The sequence below is a fragment of the Pararge aegeria genome, chromosome 1 (assembly GCF_905163445.1).
Source record: "Pararge aegeria chromosome 1, ilParAegt1.1, whole genome shotgun sequence".
In the NCBI taxonomy this organism is placed as follows: Eukaryota; Metazoa; Arthropoda; class Insecta; order Lepidoptera; family Nymphalidae; genus Pararge; species Pararge aegeria.
The window spans coordinates 7233139-7248991 of record NC_053180.1 but is presented as its reverse complement, the minus strand read 5'-3'; the positions used below and the strand labels follow the sequence as shown (position 1 = coordinate 7248991).

General features: G+C 35.7%; 1 protein-coding gene across 1 annotated transcript in view; it reads left to right on the top strand.

The window, feature by feature from the left end:
- The window catches only part of LOC120626420 (transcription factor AP-2-epsilon), a 97010-nt gene extending 81499 nt beyond the window's left edge, over positions 1 to 15511 (top strand). Inside the window, exons 5-11 of the mRNA XM_039893945.1 lie at positions 785 to 901; positions 2308 to 2362; positions 4495 to 4684; positions 10933 to 11051; positions 11583 to 11725; positions 12703 to 12870; positions 13545 to 15511. Of these exons, the coding sequence (XP_039749879.1) occupies positions 785 to 901; positions 2308 to 2362; positions 4495 to 4684; positions 10933 to 11051; positions 11583 to 11725; positions 12703 to 12870; positions 13545 to 13652 (900 nt within the window). The 3' untranslated portion in view covers positions 13653 to 15511. The remainder of the gene's footprint in view (positions 1 to 784; positions 902 to 2307; positions 2363 to 4494; positions 4685 to 10932; positions 11052 to 11582; positions 11726 to 12702; positions 12871 to 13544) is intronic.
- The last annotated feature ends 342 nt before the right edge of the window (positions 15512 to 15853 follow it).

The following is a 15853-nucleotide window of genomic DNA, read 5'->3' as shown; positions in this document are numbered from 1 at the left end:
ATCAGGCTGCCGAGGAGTTTTCACATTCAAGCATATGCATTCCAGCCAGTGGCGTGCACTTAATACATGCACAAAAGCAGTGCATACCCAAATTAATTTATATAAGTCGTGTTGGAGGGGAATTTCTGCCGTTTTATGCAATTTTCCTACTGTATGCATACCCTGTTAAGAAACCCAGTGCACGCCACTGATTCCAGCAGCATGTATGTTGGTATTTCTCTGCGTACATGCATGCCGAGGGCTGTTGGTGGCACACACTTATAACGGAAACATGTCTTATGATTTGATAGGCCGTTATAAAATCTCCTACAGAAATAGTATATAAGTATAGGATGCTGTATGAAGAACACTACTAAGTCTTCTCATAAGCTATAACAGATTTAAGACAAAAATCACAGACAATCCTTTCTAGTGCCCTCACTAAAATGGATTGTCTGTGTTTTTGTAAAGCTAAATGTAATTATACGTTTAGCTTTAAAAAAAACACAGACAATCACACAACACATAGCACAATTTATTTTTTACAAGCGACTTCGCAGGTCAGGCCTGAAACACGTTGTGCAACGTGCTGCCCTGTATTATTCATCAACCTGAGGCGTTAGTGCCTTAGCTTTAGCCCGATGTGCCCGTAACTACACTGGCAACCACGTCCTTCAGACCGGAACAAATCAATCCAACAATGCTGCATAACGGCATATAAGCGCGGCGGTAGTACTTCCTGAACGAGCTCTTGTCACAAAAAGTCCTACTACTACTAAAATTAATGAATTGCTCTTTTGTGCAGTTATCACACGGTGGGTTCAGCTACGGAGCGGGCGGTGACAGGCGGGCGGACTACGGCGCTCGGGAGCAGCACGAATTGGCACTCCACCACGCGCTCCACTCCACAGACGACACGCAGGTCAGCTAGACAGACTATATAAGACACTAGCGTTCCCCAGAGTTCGTCGCTGTATGAATTAACCTTAGAAGATCGAAATATTGTGCCGCAGATTTTTTATAACATTTTTCATTGGTCTACTCCTGTTCAAAAATATAACATAACAATATTAGATTTAGACTGCTTTAAGCGACCGTAGTCAGACGCATGTACAGTATCTTCTTCACTATAGAGCAGTAATGTTTTATTACGATATTGTACCAATACGTGCCTACTCATTTTCACGATTATTCAATAAGCGCGTCAGTATTCTCAGTTTAAAAACATTGCAACGACTTTATTAAATACTTAAGTTAATACAGCACCCATCAACTTTTTCATCGATATCGAATATCGACAAATATGTCTGCCGGCGAATCGGAATTTCATAATAAGCTTGATAAATTAAAATCCCTACGTCAGATACGATCCGGGACGTTGAATTTTTTTGTGAGCTTTCTTTTTAGAATATCTTCTTTCTACCGTCCAGTTTCTGTTTTCTCGTGTGCTTAGGATTTTTTCCCACAGTAACCATCAGAGCTACGGGCGTGTTTGTTTGTCCATATTGTATGTGTAGGTAAACATAAAAAGAAATGCTCAATTAAAAAAACTCTAAAATACTTTATTTTATAATGTTCGTCAAAATAATTTCACAGGAATTTTATGTAAATCCATCACAGGAATATCTAAACTAATCTAAATTATTGACAATCTAAACAATGTTATATCATTTATCCACTACAAATATTGTGAACAGGCTGTAGTACCTTGAGACTTAACAATGTACTTATTCTAGTATATTTAGATAAGTAATTCTCCGCCAGTTCTCTTATTTAATTTTTCAGTGTCCACCAATGATCCAAAAAGCCTCCAGATCCATGAAGGCCTGCAAAAAATTTACCTCTAATTTATTAAACTTTCATGCAAATTGACTGATCAATGGTGTGATAACTTTTGATTAAGTCGGCTACTAGCCAAGTTATCTGGGATACTGGCAAATCAAGCCTTAATCCCGTTGTTAATACCTAAACGTGGCTTAAAGTCACAATATTTAAACAGTTTTGTCGTTCAAAAATAGGAAAAGGACCTGTTGTAACTTTAGTATGAAGCGTAGTGATGAACAAGCGTGCCTACTTTAGTATGAAGTGGACACTAAAATAATGACTTAACCACTCTACGTAATAACTACTCCACGTTTATTAACAAGGGGGTAAAAGTTTTCAGTAATAGACCTCACGCGGGGTAAAGCTATGTTAAATGAAAATCCCTTGGAATTGCTGAGATTAGCACTCACAAATAAACAAACTTTTAAAAAAAAAAATGCATTACGCGGTCATTTCACTGACCTCTAATAATAATGCCCACAACTAAATTTGTTTTCTTTTCAGAATGCAGGCATGGATGACACGACAGGGTTCATGACAGACCTTCCATTATTAAAAAGTGAGTTTTTTTTATACGTACAGTGCAGGCCGTGTGTAGTTAAAGCTGGTGAGAATGATCAAGCAATATGGTCCTTGGACATAGAAATATAGTCCTTTTAGGCTTGAGGTGGCTGCATCATTATTAAGTCCCACGGTTGGTTAAAGATGATATACGGCTTAGACACCCCAAGCTGCTTTAAAGTAAGATGACGGGGTTACTATCAGATGCTACGGTACATGGGCCTAGTTCTGAAAAACCCTGCAGCTTTTAGTACAGGTATTACAAATACAAAGAGGTCTTGCTATCTAAACAATTTAAAAACACAAGCGGCAAAATCGTTTTATCTTCTATAATTACACTTGTACAATGTCTGTCACTCGCATTCTTACCGTCCGTATGAACACTTTAGATGGTACTGAGACAATCACAAATCAAAACACGTTATTAACTTATCATTTTCTTAACGATGACCTGACAGATAAGCAATAATTAGGCCCCGTTCAGTTATCGGATAGGTGTATCGATTTTTCAAAAAAGAACCTCTCATCTCATACGAACGAATAAATCGATTCAGAGAAATAAAAGTATCGATCAATCATCCGATATTTAAATAGCGTAGGTCGGATACGGAAATGAGATGCGACTTGTTTAGATAGTAGCTCGTTTTATTGTGACGCATAATTGAAGTGAAACACTTTAGTTTGCAGTTGTTTTGTTTTTCATTTTTCTAATCACTCAAAAAGCTCTTTCTAATTGATATTTATCTGTTACGATGTGATTTTATTTATTTCGATTAGAGAATATCTTGTGATATTCCAACCCAACCCGACCCGACCAATATAATTGTGATGCTATTATTATTAAATTTAAAAGCAACTAAAAATATAGGTATGTCTATTTGAATTCGTATTATGTTTGAAAGAGATAGGTAGCACCTTTTTATGAATATTTATTCTTTAATGGCGTGGGTTATAGGTACGGACTTCTAAATTAAAGGCCTCTGACTTAAATGGGTAAGATATTAAAATAAGTACCTACATTTATATATTTCCAGAAGCGTCAGCGTGTGTCACACAATATTCCTACACCCGTATATTTTTCTACTACAAATTCATAAATACAAATATACCTATATAATTATTATTTAAGTATACTTACCTAATGAATCTCGCGAGAGGTAACAAATGGCGCTGTTTGTATGTGTAAGTAATAAGTATAATAAATACACATTTTTTGGTAAATACCAAATCTTTATTTATTTCACAAAAATATCTGATTTCGAATAAAATACTTTTCTAACAGAATAATGTCACTGGCCGCTAACAATGTTATATAAAAAAGTTGCCCGTGCTAATATTCCTTTTTAAAATTTTCGAAAGGCGCGGTGTTAACTAGCCAGCATGGTGCACAGCTAATGACACAGTAATGTTTATTGTATTAGGTCGGGCATAGAAAAAATATTGTAATGCCAATGAGTTCACGCTGCGCGCATGTTTGGGGCGTGGCTGTAGTGTGTAGTCAAGAGCTATTGTTAATATTCAACAGCGGGAATTGAAAAACACCCGTATTTTTGGCGCTCCTAGTGACTGCCGCGACTTCCAATCGTCCTAGATGTTTTTAATTTTTATTATTGGGACAAAAGCACGTGTTACTTTACGAACAAACCATAGATGTATCTTTACTGTTCATGGATGTATCTCGATAACTATAAATTCATATTTAAATGACATAATTGACTATAAATTATTTTACACTTTATTAAATTACTGAAACATAATTCAAACGTCTTTAATTTTGAAGAATAACCCACGCTATTATAACCTACAATAGATTTATACAAGGCAATATGAGATTTCGCAGTATATACGGGTGTAGGAATATTATGTGAATGTAGGGCCTCTGTAAATTTATAAGTGTAGGTACTTATTTTCCTATCTTACTAACGTAAGTTAGAGGCGTTTAATTTAGAAGTGCCCAGGTATTACCCGCGCCATTAAAAATACATTTATAAAAGGCGGTACCTATCTCTTTCGCACATAATACGTGAGTGGGAATATTGTGCGAATTAAATAGCGCAATATTGACTGCCATTTATAAATCTGTTCAAGATTTACAAGAAAAAAAAGTCGTAACTCTATATTTTTCAACAGCGATGAAAGGTCGAGACGGATTGGGAGGCGCGGGTACGTGCGCGCCAAACGACGTGTTCTGCTCTGTGCCTGGAAGACTATCTCTTCTGTCTTCAACCAGCAAATACAAAGTGACAGTGGCGGAAGTACAGAGGCGGTTATCGCCACCGGAGTGTTTAAATGCATCATTATTAGGAGGCGTGCTCAGAAGGTAAGTTAATGTGACGAAAATTCAATGAAAAGTGATACTAATAAAGTATAGTTGAGAAACCAGCTTTTTTAAAATGACGGTGTCTAAAGAACAGGGATGGTTGTCGCTACCGGAGTCTCTAATTGCATCAGTTCAAAATTAGGACGCGTGCTCCGAAGGTAAATTAAAGAAAGTTCAATGAACAGTGATACTAATAATGTATACCTAAAAAACCGGATTATTTAAATTGACGGTAGCCAAAGTACAGAGCGTTTTTAATCACTCCCTCTTTCTGTCTTGTGGAAGGCTTTGGCCGTGGCTCGTTACCACCTTATCGACAAAGACGTGCCGCTAAGCGATTTAGTGTTGCGGTGCGATGTCGCGTAGAAGCGATAAGGGGTATGACTTACCACCAGGTGAGATTTCAACCAAGGTGACCTGTAGTAGAATAAAAGAAAAACTCCCAACCCCAAGTGGATTTATAAAGAATTTATAAATATTAACCTCCCATCAGACCTGACCAGAAAACATGGTTAGGTCTGGTGGGAGGTTTCGGCCGTGGCTAGTTTCTACCCTACCGACAAAACCGTACCGCGTAGAAACAGATTAGGGTAATGGATTTAATATGACTTGATAAATGACGTAACGTAGCTTTTCAGGTAAAAGTTTTTTTCATTTTGCAGCGCTAGGTATTTATTAGGGTACCTATTTTTGAAGTTTGTGAAGGGAAAAAGCTCCTTTTTCTGTTTTTTTTTTTATAGTAGTTGACAGTAAATGACAAACATTCGCCTATAAAGAGAGTAAATTGAGCAACACTTCTCAGGGAGCGCTAGGAATATAACCTACTTGCACCCCGTGCCCATTAACTTGAGGTGTAGATTTTAAGCATCATGTAGGTACCCGTAAGTAGGTCGGCAGCCACACTCTTCAGACCAAAACACAGCATTGCAACAATAAGTTCTGCTTGGCGGCAGAAATAACAGTTCAATTTGTGTCACAAATACCTCTACTAGTACTACTGATTCCAACTCAAATTATTTTACTTAAAGATTCAGTGGTTAGTTGGTCCGTTTAAAAAATTAGCAAGCACTTTGAAAGCTTTAACCACACCACACTAGGTTTTTAAAGTAGGCAGGTACCTATTCTCTGTGGTTACGTTGCACTTATTTAGATCGCGTAACCAGTTTAAATGTTACAATATTCTAAGCGAACCATTTTTTATAATTACGCGTTAGAAAACGGCAGCTTTTATATTACTCATTCATCTCGCCGATCATTTAGAAATTACCTACTCCCGTTTTACGTCGTTAGGGTTGGCACATTGTTATAATTTGAATTAATAGTTTTTATGTTTGGATTTCTATAGCCTCGTAAACCAGTATTTAAGACGCGTGGTAGTTCTAGCTCTACATCCCACTCTTCCAAAAAAGGGGAAGGCATTAATTAGGTTAGTGATGATGATGATGGCATCAATATTAATCACCTCTAGTTCTTCAACCATAAAACCTCAGGCAAATTTTTAATAGTAGTCAGGTTAGTACCTAAACATTAATTCCCCGCAAACATTTTATTATTATATAGGTATAAGAGATTCGAGATAAATAAACGGCTGTCTTTAGATTAGTCCCATCGTCTCACATTCTATAGTTGTAGTTAAATTTTAAGACCTTACAGACAACAATAAAACATAATGTGGTTGCGACAGCCCTACAACTCGTGTATTTATTACATTTTTTTGCGCCCAACTCTATACGGTAGGTAGGTATGTGGTAAACAGTATACAGTCAAGTCTACTTACTTGCTTGAGTTTTATAGAATCTGACCGTTTTAATCTGCGGTTAGGTATATGACATTTTTTACGTGCGGTAACGTATCGGGTCGTAAAAAACTCAAATTTCCCGTAAGTCATTACACGTTTATCCTATGTTATTTGATATCTAAGCACTTCTAATGCATGCGTATGTAGGAAACTGCTAGAGAAATCTGGGCCAGAGAGCATAGAAACACTCTGTCTATGTTATCTCGGTCTTGATGATTATCTATCATTACAATTTTTAATTCGGAATGACAGATAAAAAACAATATTTCATAATATTTTTTTTAATGATTATAAATTAAACTATGACAGATAAGATTAAAAAATAAATAGGGGTTGTTAAAGTGCCCCTCTTTACCATATAATTTCTTTGGATCTTGTGTAAGCTGAAATGTAGTCATTCCATTGAATCTTACTTTGCATAAGAAATAGTTAAAAAACATAGTACCAAAAACTCTGCTCAAAGAAAATACAAACACCTTTTCGACTGTGCCTCACTAGACTAATCAGCCTAAGCTGGTATAGGCGTGAAGTGTGAATTTCTAGAAAAAAACCTATTACACACCAGTATCAATAATTAAGTACTTTTCATACCCGTTTTTATATCAACGAGTGCTAATTTATTTTAGCAGTGGCCCGATCACGTCTTAAAAATCCAATTATTCTACAAAAGAAATTGTAATGAGTATCGTATGGTCATTTAGATACGGCATTCCGAGCTAGGATTACTATCAGTGATATGTACTATAAACTAGACTAGGTAGCTAATAAGTAGGTATCAGTAAATCTAAAGCGATAAATTAAATAGGTGTGGGGACAATTGGCATTTTGTATTCAAGTGCGGCTTGCCAATATTCAGAAGTACGCTTTTGGGGTGTTGGTAGCCTCTAAGACAGAGTTACCTACTGTAAAATTCATATTCCTAACTTCAAGTGCAAATAAAGAGTTTAAATAAAATACAATCCACTACATCGTGAAATAAATAAATAAACAATATAATAAATAAACAAATTAATTTTCTACGACAATACAGACACATCCATCTAGCCCTAAAGTAAGCGTCGCTTCTGTTATGGGTACTAAGATGATGAATAATTTTATGAATAATATACATAAATACTTATAATATAAAGATAAACACCAAGACACTGAAAAACATCACACTAACGTGAATGGAACCCACGGGCTTGGGCTCAGAAAGCATGGTCGCTGCCCACTGCGCCAGTCGTCTGTTCTGTAACATTTAAATAAAAATACGATCCACTACTTCGAGATATATTATAAAAGCTATTCGTTTCTTTGTTTTAACCGCACAATACAGCTTGATTGTGGTATTCTAATTTCTAATGGAACTCTCATATAGACGTAATGAACCACGTGTTATTGATGGATGTAGGTACAGCTATCGCCTCAACACGCAGATATATGTATTGGTTTTCAATCAATAGGTATTGGACAGGGGTCATTGGACTCATAACATACATAGGTACCTAGTGCATTATATTTTGAATGTTGAAGCTTTTTAGAGGTATTGTATATTTATGAATTGAATAAGATGGGCTCATTCATTATTTTTGAATTTTAAATCTCTCGCCCCTTGTCAATTAAACATAGTATAACGTTCGAGTGGTAACGCTGTTTTTTCACTCTAAGACATTTGAATGGTGCTGTCAAAGTGGACCCAACACTGCCTAACTATTCCGACCTTATGGCACGGAATTTTATTTATATATTTTTCATAGATAAATCTACGTTGCAACTTGAATGCACATTAACAAAGCAAACGGTAACTTTCTCAATGTAATTATTATAAAAGAAATCAAATATGAGTGGGTAAGTACATTACATGATTGATATCTTTAATCGGACAGTATTCGATACTCGATATCCGATTATTCGGTGCCCATTAGTTTTCAATCTGTCGATTCATCCGATTTAGTTTTCCATTGATTCCAAATTCAAATCATTGTTTGGCTCGTTAGCTTTGGATGATTTGAGATTCTTTTGTCGATGGCTAAGCGGACGTGTGAAAATATCAGTGAACAAAAGTGACCATAGAAGTAGTTTCGTGGGATTTTTCGCCAAGTTTACTGAGACCCGTTATTTAAAACGTTAAAGAGATAAAAATGTGTTCTGTCTGTTTGTACTCGAGTTCTTCAATCGAATCTTTGAATTCTTGTTTTATCAACTATCTAATAAAATATATTCCGTGGGTTACTGATACCGTCACCATTTCTTGGGAGCTTACTACCATCGCTTATAGCAGTATTGTTTTGACGTCATTTATTAAAAAAAGGATTATAATTCCGAAACCTAACATATCAATAGATATGAAATTAAAACTTATTTAAGCAATGTTAATAAGGTAGATCTTGTGACGGTGTTGGTGGAACACCATTCCTATTGGTCCCAAATGGCCGATTTGGAAATAGAAAAAGTCTCACCAGGTGGTATATTCACCATCACTCTATTACCCACCAGAACTAGTAACGTTTAGAATGCGGTTTTCCTGGAATGATTTTCTGATAGAGTTGGCTCTAAAACTTTTAATGAACAATTTATAAATCAAACCCCCTACATCTAAGGGAATCCGCATACCGAAGTTACCGAGGGGAGCTTCAACCAGACGTCGGTTTGCGAAATTGGGCTTATTATGAACAAAATCCCCTTTTAGGCGAGTGCTTAAAATTTTTAATGGTCTCCCTCGTGGAGAAATCGTATAAAGCTTAATTCCATGATTTTATTCGAAAAAAGTTACTAAGTATTGATATTAATATTATTTTCAATTATAACTCATTTAATGACCAATATCCATATCATCATATCCAGCCATCCATCAATCATTATTGAATCGATGCTCAACCTTAATACAAGAAGAAATTTTGACACATTGCTTGTCACTTGATATGCTGAAATATTTTTTTTTACTTCCCAAATTATAGTAGGTAATGAATGTTTTAAATTCAGAATAAAGTCTTTGGAACACTCGTATAGATTTAATTTAAATATGTTATTATTCTCATAATGAAAACTTGGAATACCAAATCTGCTTTAGCTTGTTACACTTAATCTAAAATTGTTTTATATAGCTTTTGTTTCAGAAATATGTTTTTATAGAGTTTTAGATACCGAACAATTTTAATTCATTTCAGTAATAAACAGACCGTAAAAATAAATACAGATTTATAAATTGTAACTCTAATTTAAGCCCTATTTCTTTTGTAGTAGAATTGTGGGTGGCTTAATTTTTTTATAAATGATCAAGTTATTCCAAACTTTCTATACGTCAATCAAGAAACGAATTAAAATCAAGCAGTAATCGATAACTTATCTGTGGCTTGATCTGACGGTCGGTAGCAGGAGCGCGTAAACGCTTCTCTTTATTGATTGAATGCAATACTAAATACATAATATTTTGACCTTCTAAATTATTATTTTTGAAGTGAAACTGCTTATGCTGCGTTTTGATAAATTTTTGGCGAGTGAAATTTTCGGGGGCTCAATTGATGAAATCAATCAATTGATGTGTGGGTTGGATCCTAAAATAAAAAAAAATAGATGCTTACATAAATAATGACTGAATTTGCTAAATTCTTGAATGAATTATCAAATCAAAAAAAATTAAAAAAATAGTAGGTATATAAAAAAAAATTGCTTTATTTCCTTTTTGCGTGACTTGTGTTACATCCATATACTCGTATAGGTGTCCAATACCTGAATTACATTTAGCGTAATAAGTAAATATGAATATACTTCTTCAATACTCACATCGCCATCTAATCCCAAATAAAGCGTGGCTTGTGTTATGGATACTAATGACTGACGAATATTTTTATGAATTATGTATATAAATACTTCTAATATACAGTGTGTGTGCGCTGAAAAATATTAATGTTCACCACACAAACACATACAGTAGTGAGAATCGAACCCACGGCCTTAGACTCAGTGGGCTGCTCCAATCGGCCGTCAAAACTTAACATAAACATAATATAAGCAATCCGTTATTTCTGGGTCCTTTTTAATTATCAAAATACTTACGCAATGCATCGTAAATTGAGTCTTGATTGCAAAGAAATTTTATTAACGAGGCAACATGAGAGAAAATTAAAAACGCCATTCAAAAAACATACAAATTATCAGTTGTTTGCTATCCCCGTTTTGCTCGCTCGTTAGGTTATGTGATTATGCTTAACTAATCAGTTGTCAAATAAACAAAATGGCCGTTATTCTTAACCCGTTCCACACCGTAGCTAATTGACAGTTCTTTATATATCTACTCACCTATTTGTTGAGCCAACAATGCCTTTGTTTGGTTGTTATTCTCCGAATGAGCAGTCGAAGGGGAAATAATGAACGCCAATTAATTATACTAATGTTAAAATTTCATATTTAAAATATTTGACATAAAACTGCTTTAGTAACAACATTGTAAGATTTGTTTTTGTTTCAGAGCTAAAAGCAAAAATGGTGGTCGACTGTTGCGGGAAAAATTAGAAAAAATCGGTCTCAACCTGCCAGCTGGTAGACGGAAAGCTGCCAACGTTACCTTACTTACCTCGCTAGTAGAAGGTATGTTAAACATATTACGATTTTACACTGTATTTGATGGCACAGTAAAAGAAGGGTATCTAAAGAACGCCGTCTATTAAAAATACATATAAATCTATAAAGTAGGTAGTAATATTTGAAATGACAACTTTAACGATGTTAATTAAGAGTGATCCCAATGTCTATTCATAAGTGACCATTTATATCTACAACAAAAAATACTATGTGTATTTTTTGTATAAGTACTTATAAGCCGAAAGTTCGTGGTTGATTTATTATGATATCCTAAACACAGATTTCTAGTTAGGAGTCAAATATTCACCCAAACATATGGCCTATTATTCTTTTTAAGTAAAAATTTTACGTGTATATAAATTAATTTGTATAACCTTGGCTGTAAGTGGGTTAAATGTATTACTAATGTATATGTACTTAAATAAATAAATAAAATAAATATATTTAAATATATAAAATTATACAAGAATTGCTTCATTTTATTAATCAACGAATGAGATAGTTACATAACCAAAATATATTGTTTATTTTCCACAGCTGAAGCAGTGCACTTAGCCCGAGACTTCGGCTACGTGTGTGAAACAGAGTTCCCAGCGCGAGCCCTGGCGGAGTACCTCGCGCGGCAGTACGCGGAACACGATGCCCGACGGCGCCGGGACTTGCTGCAGGCCACCAAGCAGGTAAGAGCTGGGTTGTGCTAAACGTCATCATCATCTGCTTAACCAATGTCCCAGGGCTAGGTAATGCTTTCTCTCTTATAGAAATTATGTTCGGTATTATAAGGTCAAAGATACGGCTGTAGTCTATCGAAAGAAAAAAGATTAAAGTCCTAGATAATAATATAAAAACATTGGATAGAATCAGGCATTACTTTGCGGAATGACATTATATAAGATAAACAATGAATATGAATATTAAGCTTAATTTGCTGTAATAGCATGAGAATCTGTATGCGATATTTTACACTCCACACCTAACAGATCTTCTGCAATGTACTCTCTATACTTTACAGTAAACGATGGCTTGTAAAGTCAATATCTCCCAAGATGTTCCGATGTCGGAGCGAAACGTGCGTATATTGCGGTAACTAAATGTCATATTTTACATGTAATGTACGCATCAAAATACCGTCTTTGTGCCTATTTGTATATAAATATATTTGACTTTGTTTTTATATTTAGTGTGTCGTATAAAATATAAAGAAATCTATATTTATAATATTAAAAATAACACTGTTCAAATCCTCCTCCTTTTCGCGGAGAACAGCAAATTAAGCTTTAATTTATTGGGCATTAAAAAAAATATATTCACATTCACACGCACACACACGTACTAATTACAATTATTCTTGAGTTGACAATTTTGTCTTACCCACTGTTGTCCGCCCCGCTGCAACACACTACTGCCACCAGCCATCCTGTTCCCACGAGTGGCGTAACAGGCCTGTTAGGCAATACAACGGAGAGCGGTCAGCAACGTCCTCTGTGCTATTAGAATACCATCTACTGCGATCACCAACGTAGCGATTATTGCAGGGTGTATTGTAGAGTTGAAGGATTGGTAAATATGGACTATGTACAGGCAGCCTTACAACGCTACGTTAAACATTGCACGGTCACCGTTCCAGCACCTTTAAAATAAATACCTCCTTGTCCAGGTGGTGAAGGAGGTAATGGATCTGCTGAACCAGGACCGGTCGCCGCTGTGCAACACTCGACCGCCGCATTTGCTGGAACCTGCCATCCAGCGACACCTCACGCACTTCTCGCTCATCTCGCACGGCTTCGGTGGGCCCGCCATCGTCGCTGCGCTCACCGCCATACAGGTAATACGACCCCCTCACTACCTACGATTACTAACGCAGTAATCGTATCTTGTTACGAATCGTAAGTTTTTTGTCCCACAGGGTGATTACGTATCTCACAACAAGTTTGCGATGGGCGTAAATCTAGCGACCATTGCTGTCAAACGTCACTTTTGCAAAAAAAAAAAAAACGTTGACGTGGGACGTTTGTCAGCAAAGATTTACGCCTGTCGTAAGCGTTGTTGACATCTTAGACCAGCTGCCCTATTAACTAACTTTACATAACTTTAGTCATACAAAACTCAAAATTTGATAAAAAGAAAGACATTTAATAGCAAATGTTGTCAGCTCTTCGCATACTTTAATATGAGGATTACAGTTAGCCAGAGCTTCGAAGCTGAACTTCGAAATGTTGAGAACTATTCAAATGTTGGAAAATTGCAATTTTCCAAGAAGCCGGCAAGAAACTCAGCAGTTGTGCTGAGATTCTTGCCGGCTTCTTTTAGGTAGAATCAACCATCCGGACCGGTGGTAGAGCCACTACAAACATACAGACCTGACGTTTCAAACATACATTAAGCCTACTTTTATTACTAATTATTATATTTTAAACTTACTACTTTTGAATCGAAGGACTCCCGCGGAGTGACTCAATCCAATATCGAACAGTGTCTAAAGCTAAAATCTTGTTACAGAATTTCCTCAACGAGTCATTAAAGCATTTAGACAAATTGTACCCGCAAAGCGGCATGGTGTCATCGTCGATGGACAAGACGAAAATGGATCCGGACATCAAGAAGTAACAAATGCACTACCTCCGCGTGGTCCGTCGCAAGGCAACGCGAAAGTTATGAGATATAATAAATTAAGTAATAACTTGCATTTTTTATAATGGCACTATTTTCTAGGTTCTATGACATAGAGATTGTTGATTATTCCCCGGAGTCAAACACATCAGTGACGTTACCGATCAGTCAACATTGTGACCTGTGGCTAGAATGCGCGCAACGAGATAACTATTTCTACTATTTTCTCATCCTATTTCTATGGGATGGGATTCTATGGGATAATGGGTAGAGACAATTATCGCGTTATGCGCATCTTAGCCACAAAGGTCATAATAATAAGTGATCGAGTCTTAGTGTAGACACACAACACGCCCTAGCTGCAAAATTGCGAAAATGCAGTCCATCAGTGTAGACACTTAGCCAGCGTTGCTCTAACCGTGTGTATTGCAATATCAATGAATGCCCTACTACTTTCTTTTGTTAGAGATTTGACTGAAGTAACGCCTGCTTCTATCCAATATCCAATACTGATTTGTGTCGATGAACCTCTAAGGATCATGGACACACATCATTCAGGTCTTCGTCACGTGACTGGGCAGTTAAAATTTGTATGAGCCGTGCCGTGACGTACTGGGAAACGTGTAACTGACAGCGAATTCCTTAAAATTTTTGAGGGATCGGTGACGTTTCTGAGACGTGATCTGTGTGTATGAACCCTTTAGCAAAACAAATATTTTGTAAAACACTCTACTCGAGACCACGCCACGCGGTACGTGTTAAGTCAAATTAAATCAGTCTTTTATGGCTAAAGTCACCCGAGGTAAACTGTGACGTTTCGGTTTGTGGCAGTATTTGTAAAAAAAAAAATCTAAATAACAACCTTCAACCAAGCAAACTTCCTTAAATTAAAATACCTTTCATCTTACAAATGCTTTAGAAGTTGTGAATATTTACAAATAATATATTTATTGAAGTCGGTTTTCATTTTTTTCAAGTGATTTATGGGGTGCAAAAATAATATTAACAACTTTGCCATTTCTTTTTAGTTTACCACCTACAAACAATACGTTAATAATAATGATACGTTAAGTTAATAACGCAAGATACTTTGGCCGTCCGGCCAAGTGATCGTGCTTTTCTGACAACTGTCAACTTAGACAATTTGTTCATTGTTGTCAATATTGAGAAGAAGAACTATAAAGAATATAGTTAAAAATATTTAACTAGAACCTTTAAAAGAACTTATTGAGATCATCCCCTTATTAAAAATAAATGGATTTTAATTCCTTCGCTTTTCTAGGATATTAGTAAGTAATACTACGATTTGATTCGTCTCAACACGTATAATGGGATGGGTTTTGTTGTGCGAGAGCTGAACAAAATTTGTTTGTCTGATGTTGAATCTATAAACACACCACTGAATTTTCAACTGTTTGAGCTACAAGGTAAATAATAAAATTCTGCCATACAACACAGCTAGCATAGGCAGGAGACAAAAATGTATCCTCCGCTTCAATTATATCCACTCACAGGGGATAAAATGTACTTGTCCACTTACCAAAGCACGACAACAGAGGAAAAGAGAAATTATATTATATTCACCATATTATTTCCACACGTACGAGAGTGATAAATCTTTTGGGAGATATACATTTTGTCCTTTCTCCGAAGAGAAAATGTATCTTGCCCATGCTAGCCATGCGGATTGATACATATAAATTATACAGTACAAATAGGTACTTATTTACATTTGGAAGTTCGTGACAGAGCGTGACATAACTGGATTCGATTTTTTAGAACTTTGCAAACTGAAATACCTAAAACGCTTCTTTGTTTAGCCATTTTTAATTGCTTACACAAAATAAAACATAACAAATAAATAGAGTATATAAATATAGGTAGAGATTACTTAGATTATAGAATATTTTATTTTATCCCAAAATCTTAATAAATAGCTAAGAACATCATACTGCAAATTGGTGTGAGAGTTAACTTTGTAATTTTTATTCTGCTTAGAATTTTTTCCGATAACCATTTATTCAGAAATATGGTTAAGATTAAGAATCACATTAATGTTTGTATTCTTTGGAAAAAAATCCTCGCGACGACACGCGTGTTGAATGTAAACACCAATACAGGACAATACAGGTCAACTGTAAATATTGATTTAATTTATGCTTAAACAACTCATTTTTTTTAATAGGCTCAACATGCGT